Here is a 27,323-nt window from a genome sequence, read left to right as displayed (position 1 = left end):
TTATGAATTGGCTTTATTTTTCTGAGCAAAATCATATAAACCACATATGGAACAATTCAACTCACAACTTTTTTTTTTTTAACTCACAACTCTTAACCAGTAAAATGAACTGTGAAAATCTGAAATTTCTGCAATATTAGAATCAATTCTCAGAACAGGCACATTTGCATGTGGCTACATATTTCATGCCCATTTTGTCCGGATGGTTTTGGACTTGTCTTCATTGGTATACCAAAACCTAAGGAAGGAAGACATAGGAAAGGAAGAAAAAACAACAACAAAAAACTGTTGGGCAAGTTATGGTATTTACTGGTTATATATATAGTAAAACCTGGTTTACCTCAAAAATACATTTCTGCAGCACCACCTGATAACCAGGCTGTTTGCAAACTCTTGTCAGTTCACAAGAACACACAGTCAAAACAGGAGGTACACAGGCAAGCTAAACCCAGCTGCAAGATCAACAAGTGGACAGCTCAACCACAAGAGATGACTTTTCAATGTAAAATGATCCTGGCTTTCCTCTGACAGCTATCCAATAGCACTTCAGTTTTAGTCATGTTTGGCAAACTTTCCAAGCTGACTTCAAAATATTAGATGTGGATCACTTTCCCAGAGGAATATCTCAGAGAAACAATGGTTACTGAATTTTGAAAAATGCAACAATCTAGAAAAGTGAAAATTCAGCATTATGTATTAAAACTGAGTTGGCACACCAAGGAAATCATTTATTGGATACACACCTTTTGTCAACTTACTCTAATTGACACTGCTCAAAAGCCAACCTATCAACGTTATATGGATTAATCTTCTCTTCCCTCGAACAAAAGCCTAATTCAAAGAAAGGGTCAATGACTATCAGCACTCCCAGCCCCCACTTTTTTGTCTAAGATAAACATATATAATCTCCCCCTCCTCTATTCACATTTGGGCAAACTTAAAATCAAGTTATTCTCACCTCTAAAAGGGATACTTATACAAAGTAAATTGTGAATTACAGTTTCTAGTTAGTCTGCATTTATTTACAAAACAGATCCCCCAGTTTATGTAGCCACATGGCATTTAAATACCACACTAATTAAGCAAAATCTGGAAAAGCACATTTTTAAAACATCATAATTATTCACATAATTTCCTTGTTTAAAAATGGAATAGATGGCAAAATAACCTGTAGTAATCTATAGCTGAACATAGTTAAGTAGGACATTTTATTACGACACACAGAATTCTTATTTAACAAAACCCACTCATATGGACCTCTTAAGAAGGCTTTGTATAATAGGAAAGGTCTAAATCATTTTTGCATCTTTCCAGTACATACTAAAAGTTCAATGTTTATAATGTATTCATCAAAAGCCCAAATGATTTTCAATAAATAGGTATGATATAATTTGGGTGTACCTTCTAGAAAGGTGTCTAGATAATTTATTAAATTTTTTTTTCTACTTTTTCTATGTCTTTACTCATAGGTACTACCAAGGATCAATCTAGAAATACTAAAATTATAATTCTCATTATTTGTGGACTCTAATGAGATTTTACTGTATTAATATTCAACAGAGCATACATTTTTAGAAGGGTGCAAATTTCTACTCTCCCATATTCAAAAATTAAATTTTAATCCAACAAAGCAAACGGACTTTTATCACTTATATAGAACACAGAAGTAGGTTCTGAATATATGTATACTCCATATACCTTACTAATAACTTAAAATGGAATTACTTATTTCACGGCAGCCTGGAAGGAATAATTGTATAATAAACAACAAGAATAAGCCACTTATCATACAGTCTAGTCTTTATTGAAAGACTTACTTCAACTGTGGTTTGTTTACAGCTTTGGCTTAAGTTGACCAGTCATTTTAGCCTCTCACTGCCAGCAGACATAAAAAATCAAGTGGTAATGGCATGGGGGGAAATACTAGTAGAGAGATTAGAGCAAAGAAGATGGCAGTCAGACACACATCACCAAAATAAATCTCAAAGTGATTACGAAATAAACATTTTCTTGCATGCCAAAGAATCTCTGCTGCTGTTTTTAATGAACATGGAAAATGCAATGATTCTCAGGCTTAAATTGGATCAAGGCAGCACTGACTTCACTTTGTGTTATAAAACAGTCTTGAGTCTGTGTTAGCTTGACAGTTATATTTTAAAATGGTGCATTTCATTTGGATAAGTAGCTTTGTATTTTAAAAACCATTTAATATGAAGTAACTTTCATTAACTGAACTGAGCATGTAATTTTCTTCTTTCAGATAAGATGAAGGACACTTCAGTCATATGTTTACTATGCAATATAACTAGTCTGGATCATTTTATTAAATCATAGAACATACAACCAGGAAACACTGAAGCTATATTTAGCTGGTATTGTAATAAGCTACTTAATTTACTGGCAGATCAAAAAAGGTAAACTGAGAGTTTAATAGGCTTTTATCGATATATAAAAGAAAATCTTTAGTTCAAGTTTCACACATATTTAAGAAATTTTTAACTAAGAGGCATAATTGATATAATTTGAGTGTTCTCCTTATAAAATATAAAGTAACTTTTCCATAACATCCCCCAAAGATACTAACCATGAACAAAAGATATAAGGGTAAATTTTATAATAGAAGAATGTAATAGATGAGTACTGTGGTTAAAACTAAAGTGCCATAAAAAATTTGGCCCGAAGACGAACAACTTCAGACCCTGTAAATTTTCATGTTTAACACATTTCTACATGGGGGAAAAAGGAAAATACCAAAATTACTGTGGAGACCAATTTATAAAACCATCATTATTTTAAAGCTAATTGTAAGACTTCAAAAGTTTAAAAAATAGTAATTTGTGGGTACTAGCTGCATCTTATTATTTAACTGTAGAGAGTTTTATCATTTTGGTGCCCAGACTTCAAAACGTTTCAAATATACTGCCTAAACATTTGCACCCCCTAGCTGTCAGAATTCAAATACATAGGATTTTTGTCTTTTACCTTCCTGTTATGATAGAAATTTGAGGCAGATTTTATGCACATGGCCTGAAAAATAGCTCAGAAGCAAATGTCAATCTTACCCAATCGATTCATTTACAGACTCTGCACTCATACAACTCAGCCTCTGTTCAGGCTTGCCATCCCATGCACACTACCCACAAGGAAAAAATTAATTAAAATAAAAGTCACAACTCTCTGTACTATCTAAGCTGAATATCCAATTATAAACTGGTACATCAAACTGCCTAAATAAGATGTTTTAGCAATCTTGTTAAAAAAATTCTCAGGCAAAATATATCTAATTTTAAAAAACACCCCAAGATTTTTTTAAAAACACTTGTACTATACAACTTATAGGAACCTTGAAATAGGTTTACAAGGTTTTAATCAAGGTATTTACATACCAAATGATGTAAAGCAAAGAAAGAAAAAAAAAATCTAACTTCCAATGACATTTTAAAATGTACTAATGCATCAAAGATCTGTATGAAATTAAAATTAAGGCTTTTTCTGTATAGTAATTTGTATAATTTTAATTTTACATAGTAGCCAACCTTGGAAAAGTCAGTCTTAAACATTCTTATTCACCCATTGCATTCAATGCAGTGGAGTGTGTTAAGTGTTACTTCAAATAATTACACTGCTGCTACTTCTATGTTGAAGCATGCTTTTTAAACACTGTATTCAATATTTACAATGTATATCATTTAAACTTCATGTAAAAGCATAAGTATATGACTGTCTGACTTTAATACAAACACCATACTTTGAATTTTTCCCCCAAAATGAAATGTAATTTACTACAGTTTTAATAATGAACACTTTTTAAAGTTTTAAAAATATGTCTTAATATGGACCACCAACATTTACTTGCTCAAATAAGTCAGACAATGCTGTTCCTTATTTAGGTTGCAAAATTTCTTTTATCAGTCTGGCTTCTGTTTCTTTAGGCACAGAAAAAGTATTTCCTCCAAAGCGACTCCAAAATCATGCATTTCTTCTCAATATCACACGTTTTTTTCTGCTGACTTCGAATGTGGTCCACCTTGGGGGAGGGGAGGGGAGTGGAGTATCAAGGTTCAGGATGAACTTATATGTGATTCCCAGTTTTTCATGATCCTCCCTTTTTTGCTCTTTTAAAAACACAGTGAGTTAAAATACTGAACAGCAAGATAAAAATGGAATAGTATCTAAGAATCAAAATGTATTACCCATTTCTCCTATTATATCAAAATTTGTAGTCAGAATTGTCTTAATTGACTTTATTTTAGTTTTTGTACACAAAGAAAAATCATGTTCATATCCATCATGAACAAAAACTTAAAAAGGCAGAACTAGAAGACATGTGTCCTTCACCAAAGCAAAGCTGTGCTAAAGGTTCCAAACATTTCAATTTTTAAAATAAATATTTTCATTTTCCGATGTCTACTTTCATGTCTTCAGAGTGTCACAAGGAAATTGAAGCTATCATGAATTACATTTTGTTTAGAGTCCCAGCTCACTGTGTTTGGTAACTGGCCATGCCATATCCAGCCTGGTTGGGAGGAGGTATTACAGGGGGAGGGGCTTGTCCTTGGGGAGGCTGAGCACCAAATCCACCCATCCAAGCAGCTGAAGGTGATTGACTTGGAAGAAAAAAAAAAAAAAAATCATCAGCAAACACAAAGAAAAAATTATGTATACATTTATACAAAAGTCAAGCAAAGCCTAATCAGAGACAACAAGAAATCAGCAGACTTACAACAAAGAGCAAAGAAATAAAGGATATATATACACACATGCAAAATATATATTCCAATATTGGTCTTAAATTTTTCTTAAGCTAGTGTCTTCTCTGAGAAGCATCTCAAAACTGATTTTTAAAAAAATGACGAGAGGGAGGGAATACGGGGATGTGTGTGTAAAAACAGATGATTGAACTTGGTGTACCCCCTAAAAAAAAAAAAAAAAAAAAAAAGGACGAATGATTTGACACATCCTCTACCCATCATATACTGCACACACAGTATATCAAGATATAAGCCATTCTAAAAACACAAGTTTACACTGGAAAGAGAAGGAAGAACTGGTGAAAACAAAGGTCTGGGCTGGCCTAGGGGGAAAAAGTACAAGGGACCGAAGCAATCTATCAATAAAGGAAAAAAAGTAAGCTACTTTGTATTTAATCTCGGAGACTTCTCACACAACCCAACAGGGATAAATCATTAAACTTCTGAACATATTTAGAGAAGGATCTTTTCCATGCAAAAATAAACAAGTAGACAAAATAGTATATTATAAGGGTAAATCAAATTCTACCAACTGCTCATAGAGATAGCAGGACCCATCAAATGTTACCCCAACCTCCCTTTCCACCTAGGTAACAAAAAGCAAATTTTTATCGCAAATCATTTTTCATAAGGTTTCTACAATGCTTATTATAATGCCACATAGATTCTCCCTAGGAAAACATACTTTTTAATTCTTTCTGTCAGAACCCTATCTGTTTCTATACTGGAAAAACTCAAAGAACTTACTCTACTCCAAATCCTTGCTGATTCCATGGTTGGCCATATACTCCATAAGGCGGTACTTGCCACCCATTTGCCATATACTGTCCATACTGCTGTGGGTTTCCATAAACTTGGCTCCACTGGCCCCACTGACTATAGTCGACCTAGGAAAAAGCAAATTACTGTTTCAGGGAACAAGTAAGAAACACAGTATTTGAAGAAAGTGGGAGACAAGGAAGAGAAAAACTAAGTAAGCACCCTTATGTGAATAGGACTCTGTTATTTATCATTGTCTAAGTTTATTGGGGTGGTGACACCTGTGAAAAGAAAGTATTAAGATTCAGTTAATACCACAAAATAATCACTTTTGAAATAGCATTAATAAAATCAACTTAAAGCAGCTATATGCTTCATTTTTTTGTTTGCTTTCTTTTACAGAGTTTCTAAAGCTTTTATGTAGATATGTAAGATGGAAACCTTAAAAAGCGCTATGAAAAATTGAATTACCTGTTGGAAGTTTTTAGTCATATCAGGAGATTCTTTACCCCAATAGCATTTAACAACATGTCCTTCAATTGTAGTACCATTCACCGAAACAATGGCATGGGCCGCACTTTCATGGGTAGAAAATCTAAGAGAGGAAGAGAATGAGGTTTTTTGCTTCTATTTTTTTAAGAACTTAGTGCAATACAGAAACTCCTTAGTTTTTAACTATCAACTTGGTGTTTTCCTAAAGTACGTCATGTAGGTAGTTTAAAGTTTTACATTACATAAAAGTACTAAAATAACAAACTCTGATACCTGAGGGGATCAAATAATGTAACTGAAAGGAATGGATCAAACGTAAGGTAGGATTTTACCTGACAAATGAATAGCCCTTCTCCGGAAAAACTCTGATTTCCATAATTTGCCCAAATGGTGAGAATGTCTGTCTCATAAGCTGATCTAAAAAACATACAAATAAAGTATTTAAGGTTCATGTTATCATGAAATTGCTACTAGTAATGATGAAGCTCCACAGAGAAAGGGATTAGAAAACCAGACACTATACCTGTTAACCCGGAAGCAATTCCTCCACAGTACACAGTACAATTTTTTGGACTTGACTGGTTTACTACATCTTCAAACCTCAACTGCTTAGTGTTATCTATATGCAGAAAGAAAACAAACATGTTGATGGTTATATAGCATTATAAAACTGATAACCATATACTGTTAAGATATTCCTCACTGTGGTGAGAAATAGAATTTTTTCTTCTTGACACCATGATTTGACCTATAAAATCAGCGGGTTCACAGCTTCAACTATACTTACATGGAAGCCCAATTATTTTCAGACAATTATACTGAAGATCAGTCTTAAAATGCTAATAAAACTTAAATTTTAAGAAATTAAGACTACATTAATACATGCTTTTGTGAAGTATCCATAAAAACATATAAAGCAGACAGATCTTACTTTCTTGTGTACTTTTAGGTGCAGGTGGTTTACGTGTGGCCCAATTGGTTCTGATTTGACGACCACCCAACCACTGACCTCCCATATGCACAATTGCATTTTCTGCATCCTATGGAGAGAAAGAAAAAAAAAAAAGAGCAATTGCAAACACAGAAACGATACCCAGTAAAAAGAAATAAAATGCTGGCACTTCTGCATCCAATAAATCTCAATAAGTGACTCGTTAAAGGAATATTTATTTATAGGTTTTAAAATACCAGGATAGGGACTTCCCTGGTGGTCCAGTGGCTAAGACTCTGTGCTCCCAATGCAGGGGGCCTGGGTTCAATCCCTGGTCAGGGAACTAGATCCCACATGCCACAACTAAGAGTTTGCATGGCACAACTAAAAAAAAGAAAGAAAAGACCCTGCACATGGCAAATAAGACCTGGCGCAGCCAAATAAATAAATAAAAATATTTAAAAACAAAACAAAACCCAATCAGGATAGCATTTAAGCATCAAGGGAAATTATAATTCAAACACACAAGGAGAAAATCACAATCCCACTGACTACCAAAAAAGAACAAAGTTGTTTTCAAATACCTTAATTTTATGGTTGATTTGTAATATAACTTTTATTGAAGAGTATCTAAAAACTCTTGATATTGTGGTCTAAATATCACCTAACCCCCCAATCTACATTCTAACAGCAAGGGATTATGACTATGACACAAGACTTACGACAGAAGACTTCTGCATTATGATTTAGAATGCTGCAAAATTGAGGTCTACAATAAACTGAATAAAAAATGAGGTTTTTCTTAAAGAAAAAAAAGGGTTTTTTCTTTTTTGGGGGGCGGGGGGGAGTGCCACGCTGCATAGCATGAAGGATCTTAGATCCTCAACTAGGGATGGAACTCATGTCCCTTGCAGTGGAAGTGTGGAGTTGTAACTACTGGACCACCAGGGAATTCCCAAAATATGAGTTTAGGAAGTAATGTGAATTTGCAATGACTCTAAGCAAAAAAAAAGAATACAACTCCCGCCCTTTATCTTACTGCTTCAATAAAATGTAAATAATTTAAGTTGCTGAAACTGTTCTAAAGTGTTAATACCAAACCCCATTTTATTATCTGATGTTGCAGTTAATGCAAAATGCTTAGATATTTTGGTACCGCTTAAATACATGCAAAAATCAAGATGAATTGCTTAAAATTTCATTTACTTAATTTGCTGTAGTCACCAACATTCCAGCTACAAAAATATGGATAATAATTAGAAAGTTAAAATTGAGATTTTCATGGTTAAGACAAATATAATTTAACTTCCTTCCAAATTCTGAGATTAGCTCATTTGCCCCAGTTGTGACTTTTACTTCTAACACATATCACCCTTACCAAGTCACAAATGCAAACTTTAATATACTTATCATCAGCCTATCTTTTCCCAGTTATTTCCAAGCTTATGAAAAAGAATGAACTACACCCTATTATTAAAACAAAACCACATAATAATTGTGTTTGCAGTTAACATCCAAAACATTCATTAATGACTAAATTTTGTATTAAGTTCAAATTAAGTTGAAAGAACATACCAGTTTATTATAAAAAGATACAAAGCCATAGCCTTTGGATTTTCCAGTTGCCATATCTTTAACTACTCGGGCATCCCTGTGAAAAGAAGCACAGCTCAATGAGGGAAGTAAGAGTCATCCTCAAAATAAAAACTAAAAGGAACCACACACACTGTATTGTGAGCATTTTTTTAAATAAAATTCCAGTTAGCCCTAATTAACTACAGCCATTCCTGAACTCTCCCTAACGCTTCTTTACCTGTTAGAAAAAAGCAGTAGGACAAAAACATGTAATAAACATGCAACCTAATCAAATAGCCTGTGCTTTCTAAACTAAATGCTCAAATTTGAAGATTAATAGGAACAACAGTTTCCTTTTCTAGTATTCTATTGGCTAGTGTCCTCTAAGGTTTACTGGTTCTATAAATTACTGTAACAATGCTAACTACTTTACCATGCAATCTCTAAATAGTTAAATGTCTTCTGCCTAGTGATACAAAATATATGAAATATTAAAAAATTGAAAAAGAGGAAAAAATAGGAATTAAAAAGGCATACATGGCCTGTTAACAGATTTCTTTATTTTTCTTGGTCAATTCTCTACCATCATTTTGGAGTTTGGGCAGCTGTAAATTTTGAAAAATTGACATTTTCAGAAATTTAAGAAAGGAGAATAAAAAACTAACAACAATGCTAAGCACACCAGTACGAAAACAACAAATTTACACAGAAATTTTAGTGAGTAAGTTAAAATGATTGGAAATATAGAACTCCACTGAATATAGAATGTTAAAATGTAAATACTAAAATATGTATATATAAATAATGTATAATAAGAATAAATAGAAATGAGAAAAAAAATCTACAACTGAGTTCCAGTGTGCACAGTTCCTTGCAGTTAGCCTTCAAGATCCTGTCCATTCTTATGAGCAATTCTGCAAAATAACCAGAATGCTATTACTTTTAATTGTGACTTGGACTTAAGAAAAACTGCAGGTCTCAGGTATAAATAAAGATTGAAAAACAGCAACCTGTATTATTTTTTATACTGATTTTTAAAACAGTACTACTTACCACATTTAGATTAAAAAGCAAAGCAAATATCAAAACAGAAAATTAAGAATTAAATCTTTCTATCAAATAAATTAAATCTATAGAACAACAAATTGTAGAGAGATGTTGTTCTTAGGTGAAACATTTTTGTAAAGTAGTACTAAAACATTTAACTTAAATCTATAGGAAATAAATACATAAAATAAAGTGATTTTAATCAGATAGACAAATTGTGATAAACATTTTACAGAACTTGCAACCACTTTTAATTTTCCAATATATTTGATCAAGTAACATACAGTGAAATCTGAGCACAAACTTTGTTAAAAAAAAAAAAAAAAAAATCAAACCACTGTTGGGCTCTACCTAGCAGAATCAAATACCACTAACAAAAAAAATCTACCAATTAACCCCACATTTATGGCTCAGACATTGAAACACTTTAATACTATAATAATGCTACTTTTCAGCTAAAATATCAAAACACATTTATCATAATTAAACATGTACATTTCCAATTTCACCACAATATATTCAAGATTTATCTACTTTCCCCCATTTATAAATTCCTCTTATAAAAGTTTAATACACAGTATAAATCATTTATTTTTGGTTAACCCATATCTTCAACCATCAAATTTTGAAAACATTTGACAAAAGCTGGACTTTATAATAGGTATTACCACCCAAACATCTGCTTTAAAGATAACAAACAGAATCACTTAAAATTTTTTTAACATGTTATACACAGGATTAGATGAAAACAGACCCCAAAACATTGAAATGACATTAACATTTTCAACAACATCTACTAATCAAAAAAACAAAAACAAACACAAACAAAAAAAATCACACTAACTGGGAAAGAAAATCTTAATTCTGATACAAGTTAATCATATACAGTTTTGCCTATCACTACTGAATATAGTATTGATTATGATACTTACGATATTTTACCAAAGGGGGCAAATGCTGATTTGATATCTTCTGTTGTAATTTCTGGACTCAAATCCCCAACAAACACGTGGAAATGATCTGAAATCAAAGCATTTGGTAATCAAATACTTAAGAAGTCAGGTACTAAACCTTTTTTAGGCAACACTAAACAAAGGAAGGAAAAAAAAACCTATCTGAGCTGGTAATGCTGCCAGGATAATTTCAGAACTCTTCCACAGTAAAATGCAGCAGGAGTACTTACTGGAAGTATCTTTTTTCTGGCTACTTGGTGTTGTTGCCCAGTTTACTTTGACCTCCTAAAAATAAAGATTATATTTAACAAAATTATTAGGCATGTCACTGTGAATCATAACACTTACCACTTATTAAATCATTTATCAAGCAGGATTATTTTGGTAAAAGCATTAGGCTGAATAAAGCGAAACCATCACTTGGCAGAGCTGAATATTTGTTTAAAAATTTGCTAAGAAAGAATACAAACGAACTTGACATGCAACTGTATGTACTCATAAGATGCCATCGCCTATTATCTTACCTTTCCCAAAATTTTTCTCCCATTCATAGCAGCTAATGCAGCAGCTGCATCTCTGTGTTCATAAAATTCCACAAAGCAATATGGGTCATTGCTTGTATGCTGCAAAACAGAAAATCCAACAGAAGAGTTGACCCTTCTGCTATCGGGTTGCTGAGAAGAAAATCCAGGAAAAAACATTACTGATAGCTAGGCATGTAGGAGGCGAGATTGCATAAGCTTATGAAAGCCTAACACTTTAAAAATAAGATTTATACCTATACCTGACTTTGCACCTCAGAATGCTGTTGTACTCAAACAGAACTACAAAGCAGTACAGAATCACGACTATCAGTATTAAATCAAAATATAGAATTCTGGTGAAGTAAATTAAATATAAAATAGAAGTTTATATTAGACCAAACAAAACCTCAAGTTCAGATCTGAGAGATCAGGACCACTCCTCACCACTGCTCTTCTCTCCCAACATTATTTTCAAAGGGATGGATTCTATTTATGCATCATAATCCTTCATAAACTGTATCCCATGACTATAAAAAAATACAGAAATGAACCAACTCTACAAACTTTACTCCTGATTGCAACTAGGATTAGTACTATTGATATATGAGATGAGATTATTTTTTTCTTTTCTGGTAAGGAAGGAATAAGAATGAAAACAGAAAATTTTCAGATTCATAACCAGCTAGTGAAATGAAATCCCTACTTTTCAAAATCTTCAAAAGCACCGGAGATTCTATACACTTTGAACTTCGTCTTCCGAAGACCAGAAAAATATACTAGTGATTAAGAAAAGATTCTCTGAAAATGTGTCTGAATAAATTATTCCACAACAAAGCTACAATTTTATATCACAAAACACCAATATAACAGAGTGAGTACCTAAAAAGTGGATATATGTATATGTATAAGTGATTCACTTTGCTGTACGGCAGAAACTAACACAACATTGTAAATCGATTATACTCCAATAAAAATTAAAAAAACAAATGGAGCTATATGTAATGTGGTGGCTAGACCTAGAGTCTGTCATACAGAGTGAAGTAAGCCAGAAAGAGAAAAACAGATACTGTATGCTAACTCATATATATGGAATCTAAAAAAAAAAAAAAAAAAAAATGGTACTGATGAACCCAGTGACAGGGCAAGAATAAGGATGCATATGCAGAGAATGGACTGGAGGACACAGGGTTGGGGGGGCAGGGGGTGAAGAGGAAGCTGCGACGAAGTGAGAGAGTAGCACAGACTTATATACACTACCAGCTGTAAAATAGATAGCGAGTGGGAAGTTGCTGTATAACAAAGGGAGATCAATTTGATGATGGGTGATGTCTTAGAGGGCCAGGACAAGGAGAGCAGGAGGGAGTCGTGGGAGGGAGGGGATATGGGGATATATGTATAAATACAGCTGATTCACTTTGGTGTACCTCAAAAGCTGGTACAAGAGTGTAAAGCAATTATACTCCAATAAAGAGCTTAAAAAAAAAAGAAAAAGAAAAAAATTAAAAAAACAAAAAAAAGAGACAGTACCTAATACGACACCACTAAATATAAAACACCAATGTAAGATGAGAAAGTACCTAAGTTATAGCAACTGTATCAGCTATGAACCAAAATGGAAATGAATTTTATAAGATTGCAACCTATACTGAATAGCTATACAGTTGTACTGATATATTGTTGCACTTACAAGGGATTAAAAATACCAGACAAAATAAAGCTCTTTTCAACAATCACTGTTTTTCATTCCAGCAAAGTGTAAGAAGAAAAATCTAAAATAAGACGTCTAAAACAATAGTGGTGAAGCAACCGGAAGGCATTTCCTTGAGGGGAAAAAGGCGTAATCATTAATAATGACAAGAAAACTACGGGCTCTCATACAAAATCCTATTGCTGTAGCCATGTGAATGCTGTTCTTACGAGGCAGAAAATGGAAACAGGGAAGACTCCAAACAGAAATACGCACTCAAATTCTTCTTGTAAAAGAGTTAACATTTACCAGTAACACTCACTGAGGAAAAGATTTAAAGGTAAATAAGAAGCTAAAACTGTGCTAGTCAACTTTTCCTTTTACTTCTACCTCTTCTGCCCTGATGGTCTCTAAGGAAAACAGTTAACTGTAGCAAAACATACAGGAGTCCAATGGTAGGACTATGATAACAACAGGCTAGTCTACTAGTAAACTAGTCTACTCATGCATACTGACTTCAAATTTATCTAAGTAGTAGCAGGCCAGGTCCCATTCAATGTACATACATACATACGTGCACACATACACACACTCTTATATATTCATATCACACTGCATTTCATCTCATTTAAGACACCACTGATTTTTTGTCACTGTCAGAGATGGTAAAATGTTTCAGCATTTGTCTAAGAATTGATAATATACATTTTTTATAGTATACAGGAAAAGCTAGAATCTAAGATAAACAATATCTAAAGTAAAACACTGTAAAACTAAGGGGAGGAAAGGGATTTCTCATCCACTAAAATGAAATTTATAAAAGGAAACTAACAGTCTACACTAGAGTTCATGCCCTTTGAAAGCTTCCCATTTACACCACCACCAAGTGACACTCTTGAAATCAACCGTGTCTTTACCTTGGTGTTGTCACCACTTTTTGTCAGATGACATAAATGTCAAGACAGAGAAATGTGAGATTCTACAAATACTTACAAGTTCAAATATAGGAGCTATAGAATATGGATAAATAATCAAAGTTCATTTCAAACCCCTCTACCCCTTCAAATGGCTGTGCCCACAGATTTAAAAACAACAACAAAAAAAACTATCAAACGTTTCTCAAAAGTTTTCTAGTGACTCTCCACATTCTCACACTCCATTCTTTCCTAAACCCACTCCAGTCAGTATCCAACCCAATCATGGCAAGGAAACTTCGTGCTGAGCTCACCAATGACCTCTCTGCCACCTCTGTGATCACTTTTCTGTCCTTACCTTGACTTTCAAGCAGAATTCAAAACAGCTGACAACTCTGCTCCTCTTCTAAATATTCTCCTGTAGATTCCACCACACTCTCTTGGTTTTCCTGTTTCCTCACTGGAGGGTCTTTCAGAAGGTATTTCTTTCTCCTCAACTCAAACTATAAATGTCACTTAAGTGTGAGTTCGATCCCTGGGCTGGGAAGATCCCATATGCCGTGGAACAACTAAGTCCGTGCGCCACAACTACTGAGCCTGCGCTCTAGAGTCCGCTCACCACAACTACTGAAGTACACGTGCCTAGAGCCTGTGCTCCGCAACAAGAGAAACCATGGCAATAAGAAGACTGCACACTGCAACGAAGAGTAGCCTCCGCTCACCACAACTAGAGAAAGCCCGCGCATAGCAACAAAGACCCGACACAGCCAATAAATAAATAAATAAATAAATAAATAAATAAATAAATTTTTTTTAAAGAATGAATAAATAATCAAAGACGGGAAGGAAAGAAGAGATAATATATCAAAACAGAGTGACAATTATCATTAGTTAGGAAAGAAGATCAAAAGGCCACTTTGCTTTACAGGTTTTTAACAGTTCCTCTCTGTTTCAGAATATAATACAAACTCCTTAGCACAGCTCTGGCCCCTGCTGAACACTCCTGCCTCATCTCCTGGCATCTTCTGAGACTAATCCCATTCGAAACTCCAACCATGTGATGGTTTCTACCTTTCCCTCCCTCTCACAAGCACTCCTGCTCTCTGTCTACCAGGCTCGATCAACATTTTTCTCTCTACCTGGATTCCCTTCTTCCTCAAATTCCTGTCTAGCCAGTTTCCATCACTATCCTTTTTGGTTTCAGCCTAGACACTGAACCCTCCCCTGACTGAAGACTGTACGGGCCTAAAGGCTCCTAGAGCACTTGAAACTGTCAACTTCCATAGTATTTATTATCCTGTATCATTTGTGTCTGTTAATTCCTCTGTCTCCCTCATTAGACTGGAAAAGTCTATGGGGCTAGGAACTGTTTCATTTACCACTGTATCCCTAGCACTTACCGTGGTATCTGGTATATACAAGTCGAAAAAAAAAAGTTAATAAATAAACAAAAAGGAAGAAGAAAATAAACTGAAACACAAGTCATTGGGCACTGCTACAGAGTCTTAACCAGGAAAGTATAAAAAGTAAGATTTTTGGGGGGAAGAAAAAAAAAGGAAAACAAATTATCGTAACAATTTAAATTCACATAGAGTTGCTGAGCCAGCATTTACTAAAAATGCTCAAGATGCTCGTGCAGCACTGTGCTCACAATAACCTAATATTCTTCCACACACCAATTCTTATTGGAAATATATGAAATAACATTCTTATTGGAGATATATGAAACATAACCTAGTTTTCTCAACATTTTGAGATAAGCTCTAGTAACTTTTTACAAGCAGAATCACTTGAAGATAACTATTTCAAGAAGGGCCCCTTGACAATAACAATGCAGAAACTTTGTCCTCCCAAATAAAACTCCACTGTAAACCTAGTTTGTCAGTCAAATCAAGTAAGTCAACACAACAAACATGAATGTCTCCACCTAGTAACTTGAGGCTTAAAATGATACTAATCAACTCATGTATCTCAAAAGGTTAAACATTATGCTAACTGTCAGCACGTGAAACCGGCAAGATCTTACCTCTGTTATCATTTTACAGCTTTTACAGGGTCCAATCTGACTGAATAACTGAAGAATAAGAACTTCTGTCACATCTCTGGAGAGGTTACCTACGTATCTGTACAGGAAGGAAAAAAAAAAACATCAGCAATTTCCCTTCAGCTCTGGCGCAAAAGCATTATCATTTACTCATCACCTTTTATTTCATTTTAACTTCGTCTTCAATAAAATTTTTCCAATTAAGCCTAATCCTTTGAGTGTAAGATTAATTCTCATTTAGGAAAGCAATAATTGTTCTTATGCCACTAAAGTACCACTTCAAAAGACTTTATAAAAAACACATCAATGTGACCTTGCACACCTCCAAAAGCATATTATTCTGTACCCTATGTATCATTTTCTCATCTTATTTGTTAGAATAAAAATAAACCAGTCTCAAGATAATAATTTTTAGATGTGAAACACAATTCAAAATAATGTATAACACATATACACACAATACCACAAATACTGATTCATTAAAACACCTGATCATAGAGGGATATCAAACATAAGGTGAGTTTATCTTAGACCTCCCAACTGAAGCAATTACATGAAGAAAGAAGAGAATCAAAGTTGTAGCAAATATATAAGAGATTGAAGGATTTTGTTCTGTCTTGCTAATAAGACTGTTATTGATGGTAGGTCTTCACTGTTCTGTTTTAGGAAAGCAAGGTAAAATAATAAAATTTCCTAGTCAAAAATGCATCAGATCAACAAAATATGTCGTTATGTAGATAATAAAGCAAATATAAAGATTTCTCTAGAAAATCAGAGAACATTTAAGACAAAATCATGGATCTATATTAACTCAGCTTAATAAACTTTTAGTCTTTCTGGCACTCAGCATATAATTCCTAAAACTCACATCTGTATGATCCTCATAAACCTAAAAATATTTATAAAATTTAACATATTTTCTTCTGGAAAGTAAAGGACGTAAGTTTTATTTTCCTAGCTATAATATATAACATCTGCAAACAATATACTGAGACCACTATAAGCCTTGCATCTCCGCTTGCCATAGTTTAAGGTGGGGCACTCTGAAAGGGAAAAATCAGCCTGAACAAGGTAAGGTTAGTGTTTAAAAAAAGGAAAAAAAATCTCGTTAAGAATGAATAGCAATCTTCTTTTCACCTAAGAATTTCATTGCAATGGGTGCTAATAACTTTAACATGCTCTAAAAATGAAACACAAATCCAATGTTATTTAAATAGAAGACTAAACCAGTGACAAACTGGTTTAGGTGCACTATGCCACCTTTTTGTTATATTTAACCTGTCAGTAGGCTGTGCAGTGACATACTTTCCCCAGCAGCAGTGAAAGGTTATATAGGCTTATGAACCAGCCAGACAATTGTGTGTCTTTTTTTTTAAATCATAGGGGTTTGTGAGCCTGTATCCATGGAATTTCTTTTTGTACAAGATAGACCTATTTGTAAAGAACATACACAGCAACCGTGGTCTCGTAAGTATTAACAACTCAACTAACCTAAAATATTAATAGTTAGCTCATTCTAAGAGAATCAGAGTGGATAAAACTGATTTCCATGTATCAAAGCTAACTAGTAACAAAGTTAAAATTATCACTTGAATGTAACAAACTGTAAACGATTGAAATAATTTTAAATTTATATGACTGTTTAAACATTTCTCCCGGAAAAAAACTGCATGGGCATTAATTACCTTACATACCTAATAGTCACAATTAAACCTGTTACTGTTTCACAGGATTTTTATTTCAAGACAACCTACTTCTAATCAATTACAGATTTTGAAGAATTTCTAGAGGCACATTTAGATATATTAATTTACATTTCAAGCACTTATAACAAAGAGCAAAAAGGTTAATTTAAGTTTAGAATGTCATGAAATAGTCCAGTTTTAAGGTTTCCTATTTTTCAAATATCTCCACTAAAAGTTCAGTAGTAAAGCAGCAAACTCCAAAAACTAATATAAAAATGGCCTTCCATAACAGGTAGAACATCTTCATTTGCCAGGATAAAAAGGATATAATTCACTATATAATTTCACCTAAATTATACCCAAATCTCAGACTGCCTTTTCCTTTACTCGGAGTTCTGCAATTCATTCATCTACGTTTGCCTTCATCCATCACAATACTTAATACAGAATCATTTTACAGCTTTTAAAATACTATACTATACAGCTTAACTACTTCTACATTATCATAAAATTATCTATCCCAAAATAAACACTGACAAAAACACTCAACACTTGACCTGGTAAAAATATCGTCTCTTGGTAGCATACGAAAATATTTCCTTTTTCTTTCTAAATCATACATAGTTTCTACACCACTTTCTTTCTGCTTTGGTTATGAAACAGTCAATATATTCTAAAGTTCCAAGGGTTTAAATATAAAATTTCTACTTGAAGAACATACACAAAATAACAGAAAAAGACAAATGGCTCAAATTCTTGTATTGAGGTCAATTCGAAGAGTAAACAGTTAGGAAATTCCAAAATAATTTTTAACTCAAGAGGGGAAAAAAGCATACTTCATGTCTACTTTGTCTTATAAGAACAGGAACTGTAGGAACTAACGTGTGAAAATGGAAAATGATGTCTTTAACCCTAACATCAGGGTTAAAATCAAATTTGAGATTAGAACTTGGCCGTTTCACAGTAGGCAAAAGTTCACATTGCCAAACTACTTCCTATGTCGGCCTGGGCAGAATTTTAAAGTTAAGAACATCATGCCTTTCAAAAGACTGATCACACTTTTCAACAGTGAATGTGCTCTCACTCTGAAAAGATTGGCCCTACAAAGGCTGAAACTACCAGCACTTTTACACAAGATACTGTGGCTAAGTAACATTTTTACTTTTGTTCTTACAAATTCCTATATATGAGGAGATTTTGCAACAACATCCTTCAATGGGCCTCTAATGAGCTGACCAATTTGTCAATATTTCATTTTAAGAAGGAGGCAGGGTGGAGGAAAGGTGCAGGAGGTGCAACTGAACTGACCAACTATATAAGGAATATCAACACACGTACATACATTTTAAAGAAACAGAGAATATGATTAAATTGAATGAGAGGCTTAATTACAGCCACAATATAGCCAAATCCATGGTACAGCTAATCAATTTTATAATGGGATTTAATAGTATTTACTGCTATTGCCCTTAGATGTTCAGATTATACTCTAAATCAATGCTTTATTTCCTCCTTTTGACTGAGTCTCTATCAGGAAACAGTCTTAAAGATGGCATTGCATTATGTGGTATAATCCCAGATCCGCAAGTCCTACTCATTTTGGTGCACTGAATAGATGAAGAAAATAAAACTACAATAGAACACCATTACAATTTAATGTTGTATAACAGATTCAGATATACCATGGATCAAATCACTGCACTCAAAGCTACCCACAACACAAAGCTGAAATGTGGGTCCTACCAGGTAGGTGTCAGGCAGTTCACTTCCAATATACCAGTGTTACACAGCATGATCTCATTTCTTTTTTAAATCCCAAGTTACCCAATACATATTACCGCCCCCCCCAAAAAATGTCAAATGAGAACAAAGAGCATCAGAAAACAGACCTTCAAAGCAACTACATGACAAATTTTAGGCTCAACATCAAAACAATTCTATATCACTTTAAATACCATCAAATAAATTAGTAATACTGTAGGTAGTGAATATTTAAAGACCTACCTAGGCTATAAACACCATATTGTTTTCTGATGATAGAACCATATGTCTTAGCTTGTGTGTGTCTGCAGGAAAAAAACCTCACTAGTAACACACAGGCATTTTAAGGAAACAGTTTAAGATAAGCTTTGTTAAGAGTACATTCTTTAAAAACATACTAGCTACTAGAAAGCCTAATTCAAAGATCACAATGTAAAATAAAAGAAGGATCTCTGTAAATAAACAAAAGACCCTACCAGATATCAACCTCTAAAGTCACCTTCAAAGTTTTTATCATGTTACTTGTATCTAAAAGAACCCTTTGAGAAAAAATATGTAAAGTGAACAATTTAAATTATGCATTATTTTTACTAAAATCTGACCAAAATCCAATTGTGAAACATTTGTTTTTATCTCAAAATTTTACATTTGAAGGTTTAAAAATATATATAAAAGTCAATAGACCGCACCACATATGACCATCATGTCTGCTTAAATAAATTTAAATCCATCAGGACTTTTTAAAAAAACGGACTTAATACTAATTTAATGAAAAGAAGTATACAGTAATCATTGTAAAATATTTGAGTACCTCTTACGTTCCAGGCAGTGAACTAAGTGCTGCAGGGGTAAGACCTAGGAAGATGTAGCAGTCCTTGTCTAAAAAAAAACAAAACAAAAAAAAAACCCTTCCCCTGGAGGAGAGTGGGAGAAGGAAAAAGGAAGACAGAATAGTCAACATGTACTGACACACAGGTACAACAAAGCTCAAGATGTCTCTTTACTTATATGCATATGTCACATTTTTAGACAACTGTAAATATAGACAACTTAAGTGTGTTTCTCAGGAAAAAAACAGGAGATTGGAGAAAGTAGAGGTAAGAAATAAGTGACAAAGAAGTTAGCTTATTAGTCTATGGTCTAAGGTCTGATGGAGATGAAGAGAGGCAAAGTGGGTAGATGAATTAAAGGTACTGCAAGAGCATTCTACTTAGTATGACAAAACCAGGAATTCTTTATAAGGAAAAGATAGATACAGTTAATGAGAAATGTGCCTTGAGGAATTACCAATTATTCAGTAGCTATTATGATGCAATGATGACATTTCAGATTTTTAAATACAATGTAACCTTTATCTTTGTTAAATACATGTTTGCTAGCCTAAATCCAGCTTTCCCAGATGCTTCCATCAAAGAACACTATATCAAGTCTTGGCTTCAACAGATGTTAGAGGACAAATTTCAAGTTTGTCCCAATTCTCTTTTCTGGGAAAACAGAGCAGAAATGGAAGACAGCACAAAACACAAATATTGATACAAAACTTCTACTAAGCAGGCTTCTCACTGGAACATTTGATGTACTTAAGTTGATCTCAAATTCTCAAAGGGGATAGCAGATACTTTAGCGAGATATTAGAGAAATAAGAATAAAAAAATGTAAGCCCCCAACAAAATAAAAAACCAAACTTGTATCAATATTGAACATAGATTTATACCTTTTTTACTGGGCAAACTTTCTTTGGTAGGAGTACAGATGAGAAACTAGTCAAACTTCCTAAATACCCATCCACCTTCATCTATTCCCTAAAAAGTAATTTCCCCATCAGATAGCAGAGCCAAGTGAACTATGATCAGATCAATACCAGGAGGAGGCAAGAGAAAACAAAGCCGTGACCTGACTGACTCCTTGCACTCGAGGCAAGTGTGCTGAGCTTCAAGAGGCTAGGAAAACCCAAGGTGCCCAACTTAAACATTTAATTAGAAATTACTCACACTTTAAAAAAAAAATGCAGGAAAAAAGAAAGGATTGCCACACTATTTGGAAAGGAATGCAAATGCTGAGTCATCACTCTTCATTAGGAAGGGAAGGAAACTCGAATAAGCGGTTGGAAGATGAAATTCATTCATTACACTGGGCTTCAGTGTAAAGAGCAACAGCAAAATAAAACAAAAAGCGCTCAAAAGACACACACCGAATAGCTGACAAAAACATCATTTTATCCAACCCTGAAGTCTCGACCCACAGATCAGGAGGAGGTAACACCAAGAGAGCAGAAGCAGTTTAACAACTGGTTGTCAGTTTAGCGTAGGTAGCGCTCAAAGTAAACTTCGTCATCCAAGAAGCGAAAGATGCTCTGGCGGCAAGAGGCATCCCTTTTGCACTTTAAAAGTAGCGGGCGCTGGGCGAGTGTTTCTGACAGCGTGGGCGGGGGCACGTGGGGCAGAAAGAGAGTAGGGGCTTGAGTGGCGGAAGAGTGTCCGGCTTCCTCGGAGAGCTTAACTTGGGAGAAGAGCCCGCAGCGCCTTGGAGCTGGGGACGTGGAGGGCGTGAGTGCTAATTCCTCGCGGCCCGCAGGAGATGTGGCTGCGGTCCCACCCCCGGTCCCACCCCCACCAGGCCCAGCCCCCGTGGGGGACCGGCAGCTCCCGGCCCAGCCCAGGGCCCCCAACGCAGAGGGGGCGCAGGAGCTCGCCCGGGCCTGACAGGCTCTGCCATGCAGAAACTCGGCTTGGGAGGAGAGTGTAAAGAAAGATGCGAGAGGAAAAGGTCGAAATGAGCCCCGGACCCCAGGAAGTGACTGTGTTTGGGGGAAGGGAGCGCTTCCTTTCCAAGGAAAAAGGGACAGATGAGGAATGCACTTCGCGTCCGCGCCACCGCGGCCAGGGAGCCGCCGAGAGTCCCGGCTTCGGCCCCGCTCTCCTGCTCCCTCCCACAGCTTCCCGCGGTGCCCGGGCCTCTCGGCGCCTGGCACCCCCCGTCTCGGGTACTCACAGAGTCCGGGGCTGCCCGTCGTCTTCCATCATGGTGGGTGCGACGGAGCGATCCCGGGACAAGGGGGAGGGCAGGGTCGGGGAGGGGAGGGGGTGGGGAGGAAGGGGAGGGGGGTTCCGGGCACCGGCTGGGGACAGAGGAAAAGGCACCGAACCCTGCTCTCTGCCTCTCTCCCCCCAGCCCGCTCCGGACACTGCGCTCCAACCAGGAGGAGCAGGAGGAGGAGGAGGATGAACAAAATGGCCGCCGCCACCAGCCAGGCAGGAAACGGGGCAGAGCGCAGGCGCGGCCCGCCAGGTCACCGCTCAGGCCAGCCGCGACGGCCTGCAAAGGGGATAACTGAATGGGGAGGAAAACAGGCCGCTGAGGAAACCCTGTGCCGGGTCACGACGGATCACGTCGTCGCTGTGCGCCGGCTGGTCGGCGAAGCCCAGCCAGCTCAAGAAGAGACCGAGTAAAAGAGAGAACCACCGGGAAACTGAAGTCTCTGGGAATTGTGGTCCTGGAAATGAGAGAGGGAAGCACTTCCCCGGAGGGCTTCTGGGAACGGTAGTCTAAAGGAGACGGCCGGCGCCCGAGGCGCGCTGGGACGCGAAGAGGAGACTTCTGGGTAGTGTAGTCGTACGTGAGATGTGCGGCGACCAGGAAGTCGGCGTCCTGGGAGGGGAGGGGGAGAATAAAAGCGACGTTAAAAGGCGGGGAAACGAGGTGCGAGAAAGCTCTGTCTGGGAGGCGGACTACAAGTCCCAGAGGGCCTGGCGCTGGGGGCTGTCGTAGGACTGCTCCAAGCATTTTAAGGTTCTTCTCTTAGTTCTGCGTGAGCTGCTGCTCCGCCTCCGTCCAGCCCGAGAGCGGTTTCTTCAACTGCAGCTGAGGCAGTGCTCTGGCTCCGCGTGGTGTGCGAGACCTCAGGCCTTTCTGGCTCTCGTGTGTTAATCAAAACGTTCGGCCGGCGGTAGTCAACCGCCGCCCCCCGCGACGGGCGGAGGGGCTGGGGCGGACCTCGGGCCCGCGCTGAGCTGCAAGCTGCGCTCGCCGGGGCTCCTCCGGCTTTCCCAAAGGCCGGCCGCGTCCTGTGGCGCCTTCTTCCCGCAACTAGGTATTCTAGCCTGGGTAGGCGGCTTCTGGATTGCTTTACAAGTTTCAAGGGTGTCCCCATCCGTTAACTCATCGGATAAGGGGGTAAGAAGAGCAGCCCTCAATTAAAGTGACTCAACGAGTCAGTGTAAAGGAGCGAGAATGCCCTCCTACCCCCTTCCTTAGTTATTCGAGTGCAAGTCTGTGGGCAGAGACGTGCGCAGACTTAAGGTTATGTTTACAGACACCCATCATATGGACGGGGAGTGAAGTCTTGCTGGAACACGTGGGAAACCATGTTCAAACTGGCTACGTAACGCTATAGAATTTGCTTTTTCGCCCACAGCAGTTTACGCTAGGCTTCCGTCCCCAACCCCACCCCGCTCTAAGCATCTATAAATTTATGTATGTATGTATGTATGTATGGCTCCGTTGGATCTTCCTTGCGGTGCCTGGGTTTTCTCTCGTTGTAGTGAGGGGGCCTACTCTTCTTTTCGGTGAGCAGGCTTCTCATTGTTGTGACTTCTAGGGCTCTAGGGGCGCCGGCTCAGTAGTTTTGACGCACGGGCTTGGTTGCTCCGAGGTACGTGGGATATTCCGGGACCAGCGCTGACACCAGTGTCCCCTGCATTGGCAGGCGGCTTCTTAACCACCGCGCCACCAGGGAGGTCCCTAAGCATCTTTAGGAAAATTGGATTGAGTCTGTACCCGCTGTTGTAGCTTAGTGAAGGGTGATGGTGAAGAAAGATTTTTCAGTCTGTGCCGGAGCTTGAGGGTCCCAGTTAAAAAGCGCCTTGAGAGTTGGTTTTACAAACACTACCAGTGAATCCTAATCCTGTAAGGGGAGTGAACCATGCAGGAAAAGCATGGTAAAGTCAATGTGGGGAGGAGGGGGGTTTTGCCGTGGAAGGCTACATAGAGACTGTGATGAGAGAGTTGAGCCCCATGAGTCAATGGGAGCAGCAAAAGGGCACAGAGGCCAAGACCCGTGGCTAAAAGTTTGGGTTGGAGGGAGGGAGGCTGTGGGGGAAGACATGGAGGAGGGATCTTGAGAGCTAAGTTAGAGAAGTGGGCAGGGGCTTTATAGAATCATGTTGTTAAGGATTGCTACCAGGCTGAGGAGTTTGGGCTTTGTCAATGAGGAGCTATTCAAGGGTTTTATTTCTTAAACTGGACCTGGGTATAGAACTGTATTTATCATGATCCAGTGCCTGGCTCGCTGTATTAATTTCCTGTTGTTGCTGTAACAAACTTAGTGGCTTAAAACAATAGGCATGTATTATCTTAGAGTTCTGGAGGTCTGAAGCCCAAAATCAGTTTCACTGGACTATAAAACCAAGGTGTTGGCTGGGCTGGTTCCTTCTGATGTCTAGGGGAGAATGGTTTTCTTGCCTTTTCCAGCTTCTAGAAGCTTCCTGCATTCCTTACTTTTGGACCCTTCATCTTCAAAGACTTTGTACTTTTTCATAATTTTTCTGTAAACTTACAGCTGCTCTGAAAGTAAAGTCTGTTGTTATACAGGGTAAAAAATAATACCTTTGTATCCTTTTGGACTTTTTTCACCCACTGTAGCAGGCGTAAGATTGAGCCATGTTTTACGTATTTAGTTCATTCATTTTCACCATTGTATGATATCCCAGTGTCTGATTTCTCATTATTGGACATTTGGGTTGCTTCCAGGTTTTTACTGTTGTGAGCAGTGCTGCTATGAATATTCTTGTACTTTCCTGTTATAGATGTACAAGAGCTTTCTTTAGTTTATTCGAGTCTATACCTAAAAGTAGAATTGTTGAGTCACGGGGTATGTGAGATTCAGTTTTGGAAGATAATGTCAAACATTTTTTCCAAAGTGGATACATGGATTTGTACTCAAATTTGCATCATGTAGGAGGGCTTATAAGTAGATCCACAACCTCTTCAACACTTGCATTTGTCAGACTTTTTACCTTTTTATCAGTCGAAGTGTTAGTTCAGCGTGGTCTTAATTTGCATTTACCTAATCAGTAAGATCGAGCATGTCTTCATATTTAATAGCCATATGTGTTTCCTCTTCTGAAAAATGCCTGTTGATATCTTCTGCCTGTTTTTCTATTAGGTTATATGTACTTTTTTTCATTGATTTTAAGGAATTTTTGATGCTGACCCTTTCTCAGTTATGTATATTGCAAACATCTTCCAGTTTACAACTGGTCTCACTCTTTAAATGTCTTTAATGAACAAAAGTGCTCAATTTTTTTTTTTTTTTTTTGGCCATACCATGTGCTGTTTGAGGGATGTTAGTTCCCCGACCAGGGATGAACCCGCACCTTTGGCAGTGAAAGCACGGAGTCCTAATCACTGGACCACCAGGGAATTCCCAAAGTTGCTTAATTTTAAAGTGGTCACATCTTTTTGGTGGGGATGTGTGTGTGTGTCTTGTTTAAAAAAATATTTCCGTTCCTCAAGTTCTAAGTTATAGACTCTAAAAGATACTCATCCATAGAGTCTACTAAAAGTTTTTAAACCTAGTATTTGAAATTTAAGTCATTAATCTACCTGGAGTTAAATTTTATACAAACGTAGGGTAGGGATGCACTCATTTTTTCCACATGGATAATCATTATTTTAAAATTCCATTCATTGAACAGCTCCACACAACCTTTCCCAATTGATCTGACATGCTCCTTACATCATCGTGTAGTTTGGGTCCTCTAAGACGATAACAAAATGAAATTAGCTGTGCAAGAGATGCATTGAAGGGAAACTCTTGTGAAGGATGAAAGAAGAGAACGGGAATAGGCAAAAATCCCACAATACAGGTTGGGCATGTGAAAAGAGAAGGGAAGAAGGAGGATTGGCTAGGAATTGCCTTCAGCTGGTTGCAGCTGTAAGGAAGCCTTGGCTAGGCCATTGGGGACCCTCAGGGAAAAGTTTGCCTCTTAGAGGAGAGCCATGTGGTAAGCTTAGTCTCCTCCTTCCTGCTTTTCTCTAGAAGGTCCTGGCTATTCTTGGTCCTTTACCCTTCCATATCTATTCTGAGGTTTTAAGCAAGGAGTACTATCAGGCCTTTACTGTAGCAGGATAACTCAGCAGTTGTGTGGATTATCATACGGATGAAAGATCTCAGGCTGAGAGAGCTGCTGGGACATAATTTCAGTAGTCCAAGTATGAGAAAAGGAGTTATAAATTGAGTGGATTTAGGCAGTACCAGTGAAAAAAGACAAAGTTATAGATACAAGATAACAAGGAGGCACTAAGGTGGGAGAAAGGAAAAACCAAGTTAACTCCCATGTTAATGGCTTGGCTATCTGTTTGCCCAGATTGTGGGTTCTTTCACTGAGTGGGGAAATACAGGAAGAAGAAACTAACTTTTAGGGAAAGTTAGTTTGGTTTTGCACTTGCTGATTGTGCATATATTTAAAGCTGCCCAATGTTCAAATGGATATGGAAGTCTAGAGCTCATATAGAGAGAGACCCAGACTGGCTATGGGAGTAATAAATCTGTAGGTGTAACTGAAATCTTAGGTAAGAGAAAGTATCACCTGGGGAGGGTATGGAAGGTAGAAGGGCTGAGAATATGAGAGGCTGCTAACACATAAGGAGAAATCAGAGGAAGAGGACCTATGCCCTAAAAAATTGATAAGGAACCATCAAAAAGAAAGGCTACTACCCCAGACCCATTAGGGTGGCCACTATTGAAAATGCCAAAAACCAAAAAATAGCAAGTATTGGTGAGGATGTGGAGAAATTGGAACCCTTGTGCACTGTCGATGGGAATGTAAAATGGTGCAGCTGCTGTGGGAAACAGTATGGCAGTTCCTCAAAATTAAAAATAGAAATAACCGTATAATCCAGCAATTCCACTTTTGAATATATACCCCAAGGAATTGAAAGCAGGATCTCAAAGAGAAACCATACACCCATGTTGATAGCAGCATTATTCACCATAGCCAAAAGGTGGAGGCAACCTGAGTGTCCATGAACGGATGGATGGATAAACAAAATGTGGTATATACATGCAACGGAATATTACTCCACTTTAAAAAGGAGGGAAATGCTGACACATGCTACAACATGGATGAACCTTGAAGACAACCTGCTAAGTGAAATAAGCCAGTCACAAAGGACAAATATTGTGTGGTTCCACTTACAT

The 27,323-nt window shown here is 37.1% G+C and overlaps 1 protein-coding gene across 8 annotated transcripts; it reads right to left on the bottom strand.

Moving 5' to 3' along the window:
- Nucleotides 1-1,782: 1,782 nt before the first annotated feature.
- On the bottom strand, nt 1,783-22,340 carry TIAL1 (TIA1 cytotoxic granule associated RNA binding protein like 1). 8 transcript variants are annotated; one of them, XM_057734997.1, is made up of 13 exons: nt 22,115-22,310; nt 19,367-19,428; nt 15,660-15,756; nt 11,033-11,182; nt 10,739-10,793; nt 10,488-10,575; nt 8,509-8,584; nt 6,934-7,042; nt 6,526-6,621; nt 6,335-6,419; nt 5,982-6,105; nt 5,499-5,638; nt 1,783-4,607 (listed from the first exon to the last, which is right to left on the bottom strand). In XM_057734997.1, exons 3-13 carry the CDS (start codon nt 15,669-15,671, stop codon nt 4,481-4,483), a joined length of 1,062 nt encoding a protein of 353 aa, XP_057590980.1. In that variant the 5' UTR covers nt 15,672-15,756; nt 19,367-19,428; nt 22,115-22,310; the 3' UTR covers nt 1,783-4,480. The 8 variants fall into 8 exon arrangements, with proteins under 8 accessions (XP_057590980.1, XP_057590979.1, XP_057590981.1 ...); XM_057734996.1 differs by lacking the exon at nt 22,115-22,310 and adding an exon at nt 19,935-20,010; XM_057734998.1 differs by lacking the exon at nt 22,115-22,310 and adding an exon at nt 19,935-20,009 and having other exon boundaries at nt 11,033-11,131.
- Between the last annotated feature and the right edge of the window lie 4,983 nt (nt 22,341-27,323).

The sequence above is a fragment of the Hippopotamus amphibius genome, chromosome 5 (genome assembly GCF_030028045.1).
Source record: "Hippopotamus amphibius kiboko isolate mHipAmp2 chromosome 5, mHipAmp2.hap2, whole genome shotgun sequence".
Classification (NCBI taxonomy): Eukaryota; Metazoa; Chordata; class Mammalia; order Artiodactyla; family Hippopotamidae; genus Hippopotamus; species Hippopotamus amphibius.
The sequence above is the reverse complement of the archived record's forward strand: the minus strand, read 5'-3'. Positions and strand labels throughout refer to the sequence as shown.